We start from the raw sequence: 19,180 nt of genomic DNA, 5'->3' as shown, positions 1-19,180 counted from the left end.
GGAGAGAAAAATAGCATCGTAAAAAGATCACTTGTCAGCATTAGCAGTGACCCTCTAACAGTCTTCAGGAGCTTGCACTTGTAACTTATGATGAAATTATTGAATGATTTGTGGTTAAATACTAAATTCTACATCATTCATGACATGTGATATATTGATGATAAATCACAACCCTGGAACATCATCTGTCGCCTTCTCCCAGAGGGAAGGCTGAATAAATCTCAAGAAATATTAGAAGCTGGTAACGCAAGTAGGCTCCACAATGGCATTTCAACAACTTGGATGGATACGTCACTTTGATACTTCTTTGAAGAATAATAAGTATAACATTTAAGGATGGGAATCTGATTTCCAGTTCATAAAAAAAACAAATAAAGATAGATCCTTTTTGTCTCCAATTTAAAAACCTCGTTCATACCAGTAATCACATTCTTCTATTGTTTGCTGTAGATGCAAAAATATATTGCATCACAAACAATAACAGCTCTTAAACACACTAACCCAAGGCACTGACTGAATATACTGGACAACAATTTTTTCCCCAAAAGGTTTGCACCCTGAAAAGAAATTGGGGATTACGATAGACAACTTCATGCTGAACACAAAGATAATTCCAGATTTGCTGGACCACGTAGGAAGTTGGAGAAATATTAATATAACTTTTATTGACTGTAACATGATTATGTAACATCATGATGCTGAGCAAAACTCTCAGGTTGACGGAACATGTTGCACAACAAATGTGAGGAGCCCAGGGTTTGTCATGGTCACCAATTTTACAACCAAAGTAGAGCTCATAGGCTTTCTTAATTAGTGCAGTCATGATTGTGATAGTACAGATCTATCACCAATGTATATAGTGTATATTGTTACAGTATCTAGACTGTGCTTACAGCGATTGGCTGAGACCTAAGCCACGCCTACTGTCTAAGCCTTAAAGAGTTGTGTCCCTAGCCAGGTCGGATCATTCCGGACTGGTCGGCCACCTGTGAAGAGCTCCTGTCTTTTGCTAATAAAAGCCTTGGTTAGGATGAACAAGTCTTTGATTCTTTCGACGAGCTCTACAATGGTGTGTTTGAGCCTTAAATATATACTTGCCACAAATGCAACAGAATGGATCGCAGTTGTGGCAACATTGACAAGACATTTCTACTACATTGAATCTTTCTGAAGAACATGTGCTTCAACATGTGTATTAAATCTTCCTGAAGACAAGTGCTATTGTTAAGTACACTCTTTATGCAGCTGAGTTTCTGCAGCATTTTGGTGTTTTTACTCCCTATGCAGTTGCCTGATGAACACATGCATCAACATGTGTTCAATCTAGATCAATGTAATGCACAACATCTCTATATGCGAGCTGCTTGTATAGTCTGTCTGCATCTATCCTGACTAAGCATGCCCAAGCCCGAGACAACATTTGCATGGGACCTGCACCGAGCGCTTGCCCAGACTGACCAAAACAGTTTGCTTTATGGGCAATATACTAGTTGACTTAAAATATGACAAGAAATCACAAAATAGGTTTTCTATAAAAAGTAGTACATGACAGGAAATTTTTAAGGTGATTTTTGTGATCAGCAGCCCAAAATCCATAAAATGCATCCAAAAGTATTCAGTGATATTAGAAAGGTGTCCTTGCACTTTCTGTTCTATTGTTCAATGGGGCCTTCACCAAAAGTTCTGCAAATTACTGGACAAGAGCTCCATTCTGAACTGCTGATTATAAATGGTGTCATCTCACACAACAATCACATTCACTTTCCTGTTAATCATTTCTGCTTCATACTTGGAAGAATTTCCTTTCTTCTCGAGATCCTTGCTTGCATTCAAGTGAACAAGTCAGCCAGTTTCTCCTTTAACCGGCACTGCCAAAATAGATGAATGTTTCCATCATCTTATCTGCAAAAAAAATCCCACGTCTAGAATCTTCAATGAGTAACAGGTGAACAAAAGTTGATGCAAATTGGGTTAGGGAAGTGGACCTTTCAAGAACGTCTGAAGAGAGGAGAAGAGAAGAAAAAAAAGGAACAGGAACAGGGTCCATCAAATCTGCCATACTATTCAGTATGATCTTTGCTGATCTAACCAAGGCCTCAATCCCTCTTCTGTCCCAGTCCCACAAAGTCTCAACTCCCCAATTTTTTTTTTAAACTCTTCCTCTTCTATAAAGTGCCAACAATGACTTGACCTCCACGACCCGAGGGATGTTGGAATTCTGGAGATTCTCTGCCCTCGACAAGAAGAGATCCTGAGCAACTCTGTTTTAAATCACCAGCCCCTTGTAACTGTTTTCTCACTCAAGACTCTCCCGTCAGTAGAAGCATATTGCTAGCTACCATGAGGATCTTCTATCTTTCAATAAAATCATTCTTCATTCTTCCAAACATCAAATAAAATATCTAAAATTTTGTCTTTCTTCTCAGGAATTAACCAAATCTCTGCCTCCATTATCAGTTTCACCATGTCGAATTTTAACAATACATTTAAATTTTAAACAAAGTAGAAGCCAATTCTGGCCATTGAGACCTGTACTGCCCAATTACACCCAATTAACCTACCAACCCCCTACATTTTGGAGGAAGCCGGAGCACGCAGGGAAACCCCACACAGGTCATGGGGAGAACAATACAAACTCCTTACAGCAGCAAGGATTCAAACCCAGATTGCTGGCATTGTAATAGTGTCATCCAAACCGCTACGCTATTCATGCTACCCAGTTATTTCTATCACTAAATTCCAACTCCCTTCCAATACAGCACAAAGTAAGTTGGGAATTGTCAAGTCTGGATGCACCATGGCTAGAGCATATTACTTTCCTGTAGCTCAATCCAGAACCCTAATAATCCCACCTTTTTTATCCTCCAGCTATATTTTTATTCACTCTGTTCACTGTACTTTATCAAACTCAAACCTCGAGTTATGCAATCAAAAGATACTTCAGATGCTGTAACATGGTACAAAAAAAATTGATACAAAGAATTTAGCAAGTCAAACAGAATCAGTGGAAGCAAAAGGGGCAAGTCAGGGCGAAAAGTTGCACGAGGACTGAGAGGGAAGAGGAAAAGCTGCCAGTATCTATTCTCAAGATGAGATCTTTTCCTCCAGGGTTTCTGAAATGTCCTCCTTCCAGAAATGCGCCTTCCCCTCTGCCATATTTAATGCCTTCACACACATTTTCTCCATTTCCCACATCTGTTCACACCACTCCTCTCCCCAGGCAGAATGAGTTCTCTCAGCCCTCACCTTCCACCCTCTGCATCCAACACATCATCGTCTTCCATGTCCAACCAGTCACACCTTCTCCTCTCGCCCCCTCTGCTTTCCATAGAAACTCATTTCTTTGCATCTCTCCTTGATTGATCTCCCACCCCCCCCCCCCCCTTTTTCATCATTTTCCCACTCAACTATAGGTGTAACATCAGTCCTTTCACTTCCTCCCTCACCATCAAAGACCTGAACAGCCCTTCCACTTGCACCTCTTCCAGCCTGGTTCACTGCTTTTGCAATGTGGTCTCCTCTACATCGGAGAAACCAAGTGCTTTACGGAGCACCTCCCTCTGACCACAATGGCCATGTTGAGCTTCCTGTTGCAAGTCACTTCAACTTTTCTCACTCCCACAACAATCTGGCTGTGCTCCACCTTCTCCATTACCATGCAAGCACAAATTTGAGGAAGAATATCTCATCTCTCACTTGGGAGCTTATAATTTGATGATGCAAACAGTGAATTTTCCAATTTCAGGTAATCCACACCCTGGTGTTCTCTCAAACACGCCTATCCATTTCATCTTTGTTCCTCCCTTTGTTAATCTTTCCCATCCCCCACTCCCTCCACCAGGTTTTCACTTAAAGATACAACACAGTAACAGGCCTTTCTAGCTCAAGAGGCCACACCACCCAAATGTACCCATGAGACCATGTACATCTTTGGAACATGGGAGGAAACAGCGGTTAGCACAATGCTGTTACAGTGCCAGCGAACGGGACCAGGGTTTGAATCCAGCTCTGGTTAATTCATTTCCATTGAGCAGTTTCCTTCCTTCTGCTCAGTATGCTATTGAAACTGCTTGCTTAGAAATTGATTCAGTCAAGATGTCACATTGCTGCCAGCAAACATGAACACTCCTAGGCCACTGGTCGGGTTTCATAAAGGACCCTTTCAGATAGGGCAAAAGTCCAAACCTCCACCAAAATGCATAACCACATACCTCTCTGAATGTGCAGAGGCCATCTCCAAGCTGCACAATCCAACGCCTCTCGGAGAGGGATAGTCAGCAGAGTGCAGCGCTCCACTGATCGATCTGAAGGCACGGCCGCTCTAAGCAGTTGTTTAGGGGTGGGCTGATGACATTGCAGTGATATCATCAGCCTGAGACATCACTATGGCATCAATGGCCTTACCAAGGGGGCGCTGGATCTCAGTCTGAACACCAGGACAGGCTAAAAACATCATAAGCCTTTGCCTTGCCTGCTCTGGGGCTCTTGTGCTTCAGCTCGCTTCAATGATGTCATGTCAGCAGGCGGAGCTACGGCACCAATTGGCCCACCTCCATGGACTCTGTAGGGTGCTACGAGGCACCTCTCATTTGAATGAGATGCTGGAGCTATCTGAAAGGTAAGTTCTTAGTTTTCCATCCATTCCTGTAGCCGGCCTTAAGGCGGAGGCCCAACATGAAATGGCCAAAAGCCGATCTCCTCACACACAATATATGATTGGTGCTTGTTTTTGAAATTGTACCAGATTCCAATGTCAAAATAAAAAGCACAATTGAGAAAGATATTTTGCTTGGTGGTTCAACCAGCTGGGATTATTGCTCACTGATGTGTCATCTTGATAGATTGACTGGCTGTAATGCTAATTAATATAGGTGATGACAGCCTAAAGCTATAATTAAACACAAATTCATCACTATTTTCTGACAGGATCCAGGTTACTTTGCCTGAAAATTAACCAAAAAAAAACTCCTTTGATAAATATCTACACTTTTGTTTAAAAGGGTTTCCAGAAAAATCAATAATTTTATCAGCATTGCAAATTTCGACAACCATTTCCTAAGCATAACACAAAGTTTAAATCTAGGAACAATATTTTAAAATTTCAGCACTTTTTGTGTAGTATTTAGTCACATTCTTTCTTTTTACCTTCAGCAGTTTTGCAGAACAGTCAGTTGAATTTGTGTTTTAGAGGAGTAAAATGCGAAAAAATGCAGACACCGTGATTGAAGCAAAAATAAAAAAGCTTGAGAAACTCAGCAGGTTAAACTGTGTACATCATGTAACAAAAAACACTGCATGTTTCAGGCATGATTTTTTTCATCAAGGTATGAATTGTCAGTTTGTGTTTTCTCAGGTGTTTGAATTTGGGCCACTGCTACAAGTCACAAGGACCTGGAATAGTGAGATGTGATAAACACTCACAAGAACCACATGTTCCGATCTGAAATTCAGTTGAAATCGGCTTCCTCGGTCAAATGAAACATCAACTGGATGAGGAAGGTTCCTTAATTTAACAGGGGAACAAGTAACATCATACTTTAATTCATATTCATGACATCTTGATTTCAATGCCTTTGGGACCAATGAGTAATGGCTATATTAAATTCCAAAAGGAAGTGGCGGTTGTCTCCTCAACCTCTCTCACATAGATTCAGGTTGCAAGTTGAAGGGGAAGCAAATCACTCAACCACTTTCTCAACCAAAAGAACAATAAATAACAGGATGAATATTGATCATTGTTGAGGAGAAAATGCTGAGCAATAAATTCAAAAATTGCAAATTATGGAAAAAGTTGATGAGTTCACAATTTGTCTGAAACTCAATTAAATAAATTTGACAATGGCTCTAGTGCAGGATAAGCCCTCCATCACTAACTGGATAGGAAATCTAAGAGTTTTTCCCCATGAATTGGTTTGATATGAATCCCTTGGGGAATCACCTTCCCACCCTATACAAAGGAAGTAAATACTAAATAAAGTGGCCAGGTATTTAAAAAAAAAAGGCAATTAAAGGGTTGATTACATTAGAAAAGTGATTCTGAACGTTGAATTTTCAAGAATCTTCTGTAAGTGACACAAATGGGCAGCACGGGTGGTGTAACGGCTAGCGCAACACCTTTACAGCGCCAGCCATTGGGACCAGGGTTTGAATCCCATGCTCTCTATTCAGAGTTTGTACATTCTCTGCATTTTTGCATGGGGTTTCCCCGGGAGCTTCAGTTTCCTCCCACCGTACGAAACATACTGGGGATGTCGGCCAACTGGGTGTAAATTGGGTGGCACGGATTCGTGGGCCAAAATGACCTGTTACTGTGCTTTATGCCTAAATTTAAATGTCAAAAATTTTTTTTAAAGGGCATTTTAAATAATTTGATTTAAAGTCTAGCTCACTGGTTCACAACCTTTATCCCCTCCCCCACCCCACCCCGCCACTCACCTTTACTAACCAGAGTCCCATTGGCATAAGATGACATAGTTGCTCTGTGGTTAGCAAGGGATTACTTCAGGTGGTATGTGAGTGGGGGAGAAAGGATAAGAACTACTGCCTAGGTCATTAGGAACAGTAAATGTTGAAGGGAACAGGTCCAAATTCCATCTCATTTGTCAGTGGAGTGTTGGTGGATCTTCAGAATGAGAAAACACAATTAAATACAATTAAAGTCTCTCTTCAACTAGTCCCGTTATCAGGGAAAAGACGACTATTTGGAAATTAAAATTTGGACATGCTGTGAAAGAAATAAGGGTCCACTTTCCATAAATAATGCTCATCTTCAATTTCCAAATCTAATTTTTAGTTCACTTACCAGCAAAAGCTTTGCATTAGTGGCTTAATTTATGAAACTAAATCCGACAGATCAACATGAATGAGAGATTGCATTTCTTTTTACGTAAACCGGTCTTAACTATTATATCACATAAGCAATGCTGTTTTCAGAGAAAATGAAAATCGCAGCTGCCAAGTTAATTTGGCAAAAGCAAAAATTCAATAAGGCAGCATTGCTACCAACTCCACAACTGCCAGTCAGCCTGGCGGGGGAGGGAACTCATGTTCAACCCTAATTACTTGACTTGTTACCCTATCTCAGGTGGGACCCAGCATCAATTCCTCAGGCTCAAAATTCCACCGACTAACAGTAGGCTTCCCTTGGCTGGACAATAAATCTCTTTAAGGACACATTGAGAACAAAAAGTTTTTTTTTTTTTAAATGAAAATTGGCCATTATCATGAAATAATACACTGGGAAATATCCTCCTCCTGTACTTGAAGTTAAATCCAATCCTTCATCCCTTGCAGAGACAATTTTATGACCAAATTTATGGCACGTTTTTGTTCCAGTACTTTTAAACATTGACAATGTTTTACTTGAGGTGGCTGACCTTGTCCATGGACACCACGACAAAGCTCCTGAAGACCTGGCAAATTGGAATGTGGGCCCCTGCGAGTGATTCAGTGTGTACAAGGATTCTCCACACAAAAACTAAAAGACTGATAGTAAAGTGGTATTTGTCACCTGTCTTGCCTGAAGTTTAAAAAGGTGCCACATTGAGCATCGTGGAAGAAGTCTTTGAAATTCTTGCTACAAGTCCTTCACAGACTACTAATTATCACAGATGGAACAAAGGTCGTGAAAGCTAAGATCACTGCAATTAAATTTGTTAAATTTTATAATTTCTAGCAAAGGAAATAATTTATTAAAATGAGAAACTCAGCCATTTTAAAGAGAGAAATTTCACAAATGCATAAAGTTTATCAGTCTTGATAAAGTGGCCAGGTATTTAAAACGAATAACCTCCTTAATTATTTCTTATATTGAAATGCATAGAAATATATTCAATTGAACTAAAATGTAAATTCTTAAACTTAGGACTCCTGCTTATTCCAGGTGTCTGTTTCATTGCCAATTGAACTATTTTAAGAAGAAACCTCCATCACTCACCAATAGAAAATTGGAGAACAGATGCTGTAGATGTATTGAGCATAACAGTCGTCTAGAAAGAAGAAACAAGAGAATTATCAAAGTCCACGTCCTGACTTTAACTGCTGAAAATAATTGAACTGAAAAGTCTTTGGCTACTACCTCTGTAAAATTTAGTTAAGAAAGAAATCTATTGGTTAATGTTGGAAACAGACAGACTAATTGAGAAAGTGCTTGATGTGAATCAGAATTTAAACTCAAGACAGCCAGAATGACAGCCATGGTTGAAAATGAAATCTAATGAGGCTGGGTAAAAAAACAGGATTCAATGTTCTCTGATACTCTACATCTACTTTCAGACCTGATCCGAAATGTTTATCTCTTCTCCAACTTAAGCCTGTAACTCTCAACTTTCTCTGAACTTGACATTAATCCATTTAAATACAGTTTATTGCTAAAAATAGCTAACATTAAATTCAAGGATTCAATCCCAGTCTGCTTAAATCTACTTTGATTTTTTTTTAAACTTTAAACTTGGCGACAGCTCTCATCTTAAATTTAAAAAAATACAGACAATAGATTTACTTTCCAATTACAAAAACTGATTAATTCTGTTCATAATCAATACCAAGAACAGTAAGAAATATTCACAAATAACCTAAAATTCCCTGCTCATCTTGCACTTGTTGCTAGCAAAGAATGCACAATTAACAAATTAAATCAGGTGTTGATAACCAATTAATTAGCAATTTCATCAGGGTGCCAATGCTGGTTTGCATCCATCAATCTCACAGGTCCTGCAACTTATAATTTGAAATTGCTGCTACTCGAAGATAACTTGGATGAATGCACTTGATTGATTGGAAGTAAATGTTGCTGAGTGGTTTGTAATCAATATTTCACATGATGTTTTGTTGTACTGCATTAGTTGTAGTTAATGAATTGAGATTTAAAAAAAAAACACAACTTTGAACTATATTGTAGCTGTTCAAGCCCGTCTATTATGGAGTACCTATCAGCTGCTTGAGAATGGAGATCTTTAGCAAGGTGTACACTCAAGCTGATGCAAGTGTTTTCTGCCATGTATGCAGCTGCCTCACAGCTCTCTGTTCTAAACTGTGAACCTTAACCAAGAGTACTCCAATCCAATTAGTGGAAGTGAAGAGTGTGAAATGGACTCATTATGGGCATCCTACTTTGGGTTTTTGGTAAGAACATTGTTCCCTTTGTATCAATATTTACAAACAGATACTTTAACTCCTGTTTGTTTTAACCCCTTCATTTGACACATCCTTCTTTGTCTCCTCTTGTGAAGTTGTGCTGTATTTCCTGCCAGATCAGTTCTTGAGGACCTGATGCCACATCTAATCATCGATTTCTGAAGACTGAGGCTTATTAAGTTGGGAAGGTGCCTATGGTTCTGCACAGTTGGATGTTTTGGTGTGATTGCAGTGAATTATTCATCCCAAGAAGGATAATAATTAATTGGGAACGAACTAATCAAATGTCTCAATTTAAATGCTGAAAAAGAGTTATTTTTTGATCAGTCAGAGTAACAACCAAGTTGGTAGCAGAATGAGGAGAATTTCGTTTTTCTGTGTTCACTTAATATCGAGAAAGGATATTGAAAATATACTATGTTGCACAGCCATTCTCTTCCAGTAAACCACCACAATGGTGATAGAACATATGGGATGATTTTCCTGTATCCTATTTCCTCAAACCCACTCCCCATTATTAACTTCTTTGAGCTGGTCAAGGTTAAACAATTGATTTTGCGAGAAGAAAGTTGACATTAAATAATTTGCAGCACAATGGTCTGACTTTACATTTCATGGGCTACAGTGAAAGTAGATCCAGTCTCTTCCTGCAGTAAAGTTACAACCAGAAATGAAAACATTGAATGTTAACAGCATCTTTGAGATCATGCCCAAAGACATCCTTGGGCCATTACAGGGAAACCAAATACCTAAAAAAGAGTCAGAAGATTGCAGATTCTGAAAACTAACTAAAAAAAGTCACTGCAGAAACTCAGCAAAACTGAGAGTTAACGGGAGATGACCAGTATAAAGAGGAATGTGGCAGGAGCTGGCATGCAATAGGTGGGTTGCGATGAAGAGGGATGGTGAACAGATAGGACTGAAGAGAGGGGACAAGTGACAAGGTGAGTTGAGTGTGTGGGTGTTGGGCAGATAGAACCAGGTGAGAAAGGAAAAAGAAACTGGGTAATCGGAGGCTGGGGGACAGGTATTGGAAAGAATAGGGTGTGTGACAGTACCTTGGTGGATCAAAGAGAATGGATCTGGGTTGCCTGAAATAAGAGAAGTCAATGTTCCTGTTTGCATATGGCCTCACCCTAGTAATTGAGGGGGCTGAGTACAGACAAGTTGGTGGAAAATGGGGAGGGGCCATTTCAGTCAGTGCAGGTGTCCAGCAAAGTGAACATCCAGTCTGCGCTTGGGCTTGCTAATATTGAGCAGGCCACATTGAGAGCACTGAATGCCACAAGTAAGGTTGAAGGTGATGTATGTGAATCTCTGCCTTCCTGGATGGACTGTTTAGGTCTCTAGATGGTGGTGAGGGAGCACGTGTTGGGACAGAGGTTGCATGGGGAAATGCCTGGCAATGAAGAATGGGTGGGGGAAGGATGGACAAGCCAAAATCATGAAGTCCCTTGAATCATTTCCTGAGTACATCCGTTTGGAGTACTCTTTTAGCCCTACCAACATCAAAGATGCCCTTGAGGATCATTCCCTGGATATTACAATCCAAAGAGTTCCTTGGAGATCACTCCTTATATTCACATAGAGAGATCCCTGACAATTACACCCGTTAGTGTGCATGTGTGCTTGTTAGTTTCCAAACAATAATGTTAAGTAGAAATATATTTGGAACCATTTACTAGAAGTCTGTATTATAAAAGGAACATGCTCCAGAAAACTGAAAGTACAGTATTAGAAAGGGCTTGTGAAATTAAGTTTATTTGATTACTTAATATATAAAAAGGCAAACTTTCCTCTTGAAAGCAATTTAAGTTCTGTGATCTAATAGCCCAGTGGCAATCTTGGCCAAGGATTATTCTGTGCAGATTGTCATTTTGTTAAATAGAATGAGTCCTTTTCCTCAATTTGAGATAGAGTGCTATTTTTTTCAAAAAAAAGGGACTATAACATGCCCTTCATGCAGGAATCGGATTACTGGTAATCTAACTAATCTTGTCCAAGTGGCAATACGGTCTGGGATCCATATTGATCTTTATCTTTGGACATTACTTAGCACATGAGTGCAATATATTGTGATGTTTAGAAAATTCTGATTTCAATCCTGTATCTTTCCCATCATTTACTGCGATTGCATGATTTGGACAGCTTTCACTCATTCCTGCAACTGAGATCACAGGCTGAGAGTTGGTTAGAACTTCAAATATGGTCTTTTAGGTCACAAATGGCATTTCAGTCTCTCGTTCATCCAACATTTATTTGCAGCATCTGCCAGGAGATTTTCTGTGCACTTGGAATATGATTAATACTTGCAATGGGAGAATGGAGGAATCTATTTCAACAGAATAGAATATCTGCAGATTGCCGATAAATCCACATCATCTACCAGGGAACACGCAAGTCCTCCAGGATCAGGCACCTGCCTGTTCTTTCACAATGCCTTCTGTGTTCACATATAAATTTTATGTAGACTTTTGTCAGCCCGTGAACTGTATAACTCATAATATAGTGGAGAGGTCTAGGGTCGTAAAACATCAACACATTCTGCAGTGTGCTTCAATATGTTCTCTTTCAGAGGTCTACAGTCAATATTAATAGTTGAATTTCATTACTTTATTGATTTTAAACAAAATCAAGACAGCAGGGTACCACCAGTTGGGTTCAGAAGAGACCCCTTCATGAATTTCTTTGGGTAGGAGTGCTGGGCAATGCATCACTACATGTAAAGACAGATCAAAGTGCAAAACGAATGTTTTAAACGACAGTAAAAACCCCTGGTATCTGGCAGCTATGGGGATTGGTAGATGGTGGATACATTAATTTTCTAGTTGCTTGAGATTGTGTGTTGCATGGATTGGTGAGGTGCGCTGATTTTAACTTCCATATTTTTTACCTATTTATTTTCTGCAATTTTATTTTTGCCAGTTGAAATGGAAATCTGGATAACGGGTTTTTACTGTATTTGATTAAGATGATTTGAGACATTAGGAAATAGGGTAGAAACTGGTACGAATGCATGATTTCCAAGAGGATTTGGAATGCTCTAGGCAGCTGCGACAGGTCCCCTCACCTCCAGTTTTGCCTTAATTCCCCCCCCACCACATGCGTGACACCTGCCAACGTGCAAACAACCCGAACCATTTCTGCTGAAGCAGAGAGAAGAGCTTCTGAGTGACACCGAAAAAACAGTCTGAGATGGGGTTTGAGCCATTTTGTACCCACTTGCTTCTGCAATGCTGATTTTTTAGGCTTCTATAAAACATCTGTTCCCATTGAGTGCATTGTTTTATGTGAGGAATTTATCCACAGGTAAGTCTGTTCCTCGAGAATATCAAAAATGTCTTGATGGAGCTTTGTCATTGCAGCTAATGACTGAAAGTGTAAATCGACCTGCTGCACCTTCTCAAAATACTTGGCATTTAAAAGCAATTTACCAGCTCTCGTGGACCATATGGTTCGCAGAACGTCATCGCATTGCCATGCATTATTATCCCGCACTGATCACCTATTAAACAGTGGCTGCATTCAAACCTGGAGAAACGAGACCAAGGAAGATTGCATTAATTCACATGAGGGTGCACTCAATTTTTTTTAAGAATGGAAGAATTTACTGTATTTACACAGCACCTTCCACATTCTCAGAATGCCCATAAAACACTTCACAGCCAAGGGTAGCCACTGCTTTCACCTTTTAAATGCAACAGTCATATTTTCATAGGAAGATCCTACAAAAAGTTGAATAATTTGGGCTTTGGTTGAGGAGCAATGGTGTGATTAATTATTTTAAGGTATGACACAGAGCTTTGACAATATGTCTGTCAAGAGCAGGTCTCCTGTGACTGCAGCACTAAAGTGTTCACTGAGAATGTGTGCCCAGGTGTGAAAAGAACTGGATCTTCTGCCTCAAACATTTTACTGCCAAGTCTGGGGGAAAAAAAACAGCAGTACTTAATTAAAGTCAACGACCTCTAGTAACTTTAAAAGCATGCTATAGTACTACACAAGTGGAGATGGATTAGTAAGGAGTATTCTGACCAATTCCCCCACAGAAATTCTTCAGACAAATGTTCAGAACGATTTGATCCCTCTCTTCCTCCCTATTTGTGGTTTAATTTTCTGTTTTCTTCTGAATGTTAAGACATTGCATGCCCTGGAGTCCCAAGAACTATCAAAGGTGTCATTGGAGAGCAGCAGCAATCATCAAGGATCCATAGAGATGTGCTCTGGTCTTAAGGCTGCCATCAGGAAAGAGGTACAAGTCTCACCCCACCAGGTTCAGGAACAGCTGCTACTCCTCCACCATCAGACTCCTCAACTACAAACTCAATTAGGGACTCATACTTTACACATTGTTCATTGTTGAATATCTGTTTTCTGTAGTTTGTTTGCAAGACCTTGTTTATGTTTCTCTCTGTTTTATAGGTTTGTTTTTTTGTGTACATTTTTTTTGGTATAACCAATAAGTAGAAATTCTGCCTCGCCTGCAGGACAAAAAATCTCAGGGTTGTGTGTAATGTAATGTATGAACTCCGACAATAAATTTGAACTTTTAAAGTAGTTGTTGCTTCATGAGATATGGCCATGAAGGAAATTATCTGATTTCAAGGATGCTTCAATATTTTCCACAAGATGCATAATGTTTTACCTTGAATAAAATGTGTTCTTCTTTGTAACAAATTCTAAGATAACAATTTAAAATGAGACCTGCATCTCCACTTAAACCTGCAGAGGTTAAAGGCAGTTGATGCTTATAGATATACCTACCATAACTTTTCATTCAGTTCCATTTGTGGATGTGAATCAAAATCATCACGGAGAATCACATTGGCTCTGTGGATTTCAGCTAAGAAAGGAAATTCAGCCTAATTAATAAACAATCCATCACAAGCAATTGACTTTGCAAAATGTATGCTTAGCTTGTCTAACTGTCTCAAGAGCTCAGTCATTTTTTTTTCTCCTTATGAAAAGCCATGGGTAATAGTCACTACAATTTATATTAAACGCAATGCTCTGGAGAGCCAGGCTTGCCTCCGTCTGGCTTGTGTTCAAAATCCAGCCTTTTCAAGGACAAGATGTATGCAGATCTTAGCAACAGAGGGTTATGGATTTTTCATTTCCATGGCAACATTAATTTGTTATGGTTCTATTCCTTCAAAATTTAAATGGTAACTCTACATGGAATGTAGAAAATGGCTGTTGCAATCCACTATGGGGTATGAGGTATATTTTAGCATGTTATTATGCTGGGCTGCATGCTTGCATTAGCATCCCAGTGAGCTGCTCATTTTGTCTCGTGATTCCTGTAAAACATTCATTGAGCACGGCACCCTTGGAGAGTTAACAGAATAATCATACAGGTAATTCATTTCTGCAAGTCTTTCTCCTAAACACATGGTTATCATAGCAGTTTCACTGAAAGAATGCAAGAACTATTGAAATAGATGCTGTAATATTTTGGAGCACCACATCCAAGGCAACACTGGAATTCATTCATTCAAGAAAGTCGGTGTTACAAGAATAGATGTGGGAATTTAAATGATTCACTGTCTGCTACTTGCATTCTTCCAAAGAGATTTTCCTGAATTATTACATTTCTGAGCCTACAATGAATGGTGGCTGTTGGTCCGCAGTAGGATATGTGGCTCAAAATCTAGAATGGGAAGATGATATGGAAGAGGGTAGCTCTTTTTTGGAGGGCACAAACATAATGGGCAAAATCGTCACCTTTGGTGCCTTAACTATTTATGATTCCACAGTCTTTCTATTTCATGCAATCAGCATCAAGTAACTGCTAACATGTTCAAAACTGATAGAATGACAAATCTGTTTCTTACACCAACTCCCTGTGGCCTGTCTGACTTAAATGCCTCATTTAAATGAATGCTACACCAGGTACACCCTTGTTTGTGCTGCAAGACCAAGCAATTTTAAGCTTTCAATGAAATTAATTTTCTTCTCACTCTGTGCTCATCTAGAATATGATCATTCCTGTCAGAGGAACAGAGGTGTGGCAAATGATGAGGTTAGAATCAAGGCTATGGATTCCACCTTCATTCAGCACTTGAAAGGCCCACTCAAGTTGAGGGCTAGCCTGAGAATGACCATGACAAAGCAGTGGCATTCGAAGAGAGATCATGGTGAATGATGATGTCTACAACAACAGTGGCTACCTCCAACCACTGGACATGAAGCACAATAACTAGGAGATCTTCTCTCTTGAGAAACCCTGGATGCCAATGTTGAGGCTGAGTTGGAAGACATGATGTCTTCAGATGGTAAGACTAAGTTCAGTCAACCATGAACTGGGAGCAATATGCATTAGATGCCCAAGAGGAAGCCTTCTGTATCTCTGGTATTACTACGAGAATTTGTTCAAAAAAAGGTAAAGGATCGATCAATGCAATGCTCTCCAGATGTTATGAACTACAAGTACTGAGACCTTAGATATGTACTGTCATAAAATTGAACAAATGTATTAGAAGAGCAGTAATAATGAAAGCATTGATGGTAACAACATTCTATGGATTGTTCAGAGAGTCAGCCAGTCTCCACACAGAGGGTTCAGCAATGGTTTTGCAGCTGCAGAGAGAGCTAAGCACCTGGTCCATACATTGCAGAGAGCTGCAGAGAGAGCTAAGCACCTGGTCCATACATTGCAGAGAGATTCAGGAGAGCTAAGCACCTGGTCCATACATTGCTAAGAGCTGCAGAGAGAGCTAAGCACGTGGTCCATACATTGCAGAGAGCTTCAGGGAGAGCTAAGCACCTGGTCCATACATTGCAGAGAGATTCAGGAGAGCTAAGCACCTGGTCCATACATTGCAGAGAGCTGCAGAGAGAGCTAAGCACGTGGTCCATACATTGCAGAGAGCTTCAGGGAGAGCTAAGCACCTGGTCCATACATTGCAGAGATCTGCAGAGAGCGCTAAGCACCTGGTCCATACATTGCAGAAAGCTGCAGAGAGAGCTAAGCACCTGGTCCATACATTGCAGAGAACTGCAGAGAGAGCTAAGCACCTGGTCCATGCATTGCACTCCTAAATCAAAAGAAATGGAGAGCACAGTTACAGGTTTGTGTTCTTGTAGGGTATCTGGAGTTGCCAATTGAGACCAAACCATGCCCACATATTTTCCCCTTCTCCTGCAGGTTAGGGATGGATTTTCCAAACCCCTCTGGGACAAAGCTTGAACTTCCTGTAGCCAACCATTTAAATTCTCCTAAACATTCCTCCACAAATGCGTCTCTCCTTGGACTCAGAGCAAGGCAAATGTAAACTTGAGGAATAATACATCACGTTCTTTTGGACAACATTAAGCCCAACAGCATGAACATTGATTTTTCTAATTTTAGGTAACCCCACCTCAATCTAGTTTCACTGTTTCCATCCCTTCTTTTCATTTTTGTTGTTCTTAAATTTCTCTCAAACTTTCCTCTCCCCATTCCAGTGGTCTCTCCACCTTTCCCACTTTCTGACCAACACCCTCTCACTTGGTTTCTCCGTAGCTTCTTTCCCCTTCTTGTGCAAAATGTCTCCTCTTTACTTTGATCTTGATGAAGTCTCGTGACCCAAACCGTTGACTAACCATTTCCACCCATAGAAGCTTTCTGGCCTGCTGAGTTTCTCCAGCAGCTCATTGTTCTCGGAAATACTCCTTCCTTTTGGTAACCATGAAGGTTAAGTAATAAATATTCAGACTGGGGGAGCACCACCGTCAGAAGTTGATGAGTTCAGATTTATTTGATTTGTATTCTTCAGTATTCCAAGTGTATTATAACCGCTGTTCCCTCCAAGCTGTGCATGTGTGCACGTGCACACACATTTTGCAGCCAGTGCACAAGAAAATTCATATGCACACAAAAGGTGAGTTACCTAAAATAATGGAGTAATTAATAATTATACTTATTGAAAATAATCTCAAAGTAAAGAATAAAATTTTAATGAAATACATTACGTGTAGAATGCAATTGTACTTGTATTATATGAAAACATGCCAATATGGTTTTATTACCCATGAGAGACAGGCTGTGCCAAAATGATCTTGAAACAGTTTCAAGTTTGTGTTTGCACAAGCATTCAGTGCGCACATACTTTTGTCACCGGAAACAAGTGGAATCACAGAGGAGCTTGGGCCAAGATAAAACAATATATCTTATTAATCAATTATTTCTTTCAAAGAAGTTGGAGCAAATTTTCATAACACAGGGTTAATGGAGAGCTCCAGACTTTATTTGTTGTACTGTTAATATTCTCACTTACCCAGCTTTGGTCTTAGAGGTGACTCAGTGGGAGCTGTGAGATAAGAATAGAAAAGTTGTGTTAATTGATGGGCACATTCCATATTCTCTGCACATAAAGATTTTCTTTTCCATCTATGACATTCTCTGGGGGGGGAAATGTATATTACTGGTTGGGAGAGCTTCCTCCTTTCTCGACAAGACAGCTAATTTTAGGTAACCCCACCTCTTCAGGACGGGGTTGCCAGATTTGGCACCAGATTTTAAAAAAATTTAAATTAAAGAAAATTGTACAAGGCACCAACAAAATACAACTCCTATAATATCAAAATTCACAGTATAATGAGATTAAGTGAATTACCTCAACCCATTTTGGAAGTGTAAAGTTATCTATAAATCATTACCAATCGACAATAAATTTCCCATCCTGTTTTAGAGGTTAGTGATGTTAGAAGTAGAAATAGTTGCAATATATCTAGACTGGCTTGTTTTGGGGAAGCATCACTCAACATATTTCCTTTTATATCTAAGTTGGACTTGTATCGGAGAGAATATAGTTGCCGGAGAATGGATTGCAAAATTTAAAAAATATACATTGTAGGAGAAAAAATATTGAAATCAAAACAAATACAAAATCAAATAGCAATTAATCAACTCCTGCAACCAATATTAAATATCCACAACCAAGATAAATTTAAAATTTTTAAAAAATGTTTAACATTTTATTTACAGCACGTTAGAAGCCAATTCCAGCCATTTAAATCCATGCAGCTCAATTACACCCAAACTCTCCTACAACCCTGTACATTTTGTAGGGTGGGAGGAAACTGGAAAACCCACGCAGACATGGAGAGAATGTACAAGCACCTTTCAGACAGTGCTGGATTTGAACACGGGTTGCTGATGTTGTCATAGCAAAACGCTAAACATGCCAGTTATTGACTGCCTTGGGCAAATGGTGATCAGTTTATTTTATACAATGTTGACATTTGGTGCAGTCTAGTAAAAGGTTAAGATAGAACTTTATATCATTAACAAAAGAGGGGATTCAGGGAGGAAGCTTTATTTCTCTTGGTGTGTTTCTCCACTGGCAGAAAGAAGTTAACAATTTACAGGTGATTCAAAGATATTTGTTTCAAATTTATTGTGTAATTATTTTTAAATTCAGTATTATTAACTAACACTTTGCATGACCTGAATCTAATCCAAGTGTTTTGATATTTTGTGAACCATTTCAGAAGTGCATTGGTCTCCCGTTAATCACTCCACTCCTTCAAATCTCAGGGCCAGGAGTATTTCATTATTCAGGTTGATATAAGTGGAGAAAAAAAAAAATCAGTCCTATGTGGGATCAGATATCACTTCAAGGGATGGGATCAATTGTTGGGAAAATGTAGGAGTTGAAGGTCTCGATCACTTTAAGGAATTAAATTTTAATAATAAACTACCTTCAGAGCATTAAGTCCAATAAAGTGATTTTCATTAATGTTGGATCAAATTATGGTATGCCATTTCTGGCTGCTGGAAAGGCTACCCACGAGTTCTCTTTCTCTGAGCAGCCCGTGTGAACAGCTGGGCTAGAATCAGTGATATCAGAGGCTGGGACCAAGCTACTGCTCAGCAGGGCAAAAATATTTTCCCTCCATTTCCACCTTTTTTTCCCTCTAAAAGTGCCAAGCTTGTCCTGCTGGACTGCATATTTGTCTACATCCTTGACGAGTTTGAGGAGATTCACCGAAGACTCTCAAAAAATTCAACAGGGGTGCCATGGAGAGCATCCTGGTTGGTTGCATCAATATCTGACCAGGA

The 19,180-nt window shown here is 39.6% G+C and overlaps 1 protein-coding gene across 5 annotated transcripts in view; it reads right to left on the bottom strand.

Annotated features, from left to right (window-relative positions):
* LOC138748952 (reelin-like) overlaps positions 1 to 19,180 on the bottom strand; it is a 271,468-nt gene that overhangs the window by 170,538 nt on the left and 81,750 nt on the right. For all 5 annotated transcript variants that reach the window (XM_069909910.1, XM_069909907.1, XM_069909911.1 and 2 more), the window contains 4 exons: positions 17,394 to 17,426; positions 13,900 to 13,978; positions 12,570 to 12,666; positions 7,937 to 7,988 (listed from right to left, as the gene is read on the bottom strand). In XM_069909910.1, the coding sequence (XP_069766011.1) occupies positions 7,937 to 7,988; positions 12,570 to 12,666; positions 13,900 to 13,978; positions 17,394 to 17,426 (261 nt within the window). The remainder of the gene's footprint in view (positions 1 to 7,936; positions 7,989 to 12,569; positions 12,667 to 13,899; positions 13,979 to 17,393; positions 17,427 to 19,180) is intronic.

The sequence above is a fragment of the Narcine bancroftii genome, chromosome 13, assembly GCF_036971445.1.
Source record: "Narcine bancroftii isolate sNarBan1 chromosome 13, sNarBan1.hap1, whole genome shotgun sequence".
Classification (NCBI taxonomy): domain Eukaryota; kingdom Metazoa; phylum Chordata; class Chondrichthyes; order Torpediniformes; family Narcinidae; genus Narcine; species Narcine bancroftii.
The sequence above is the reverse complement of the archived record's forward strand: the minus strand, read 5'-3'. Positions and strand labels throughout refer to the sequence as shown.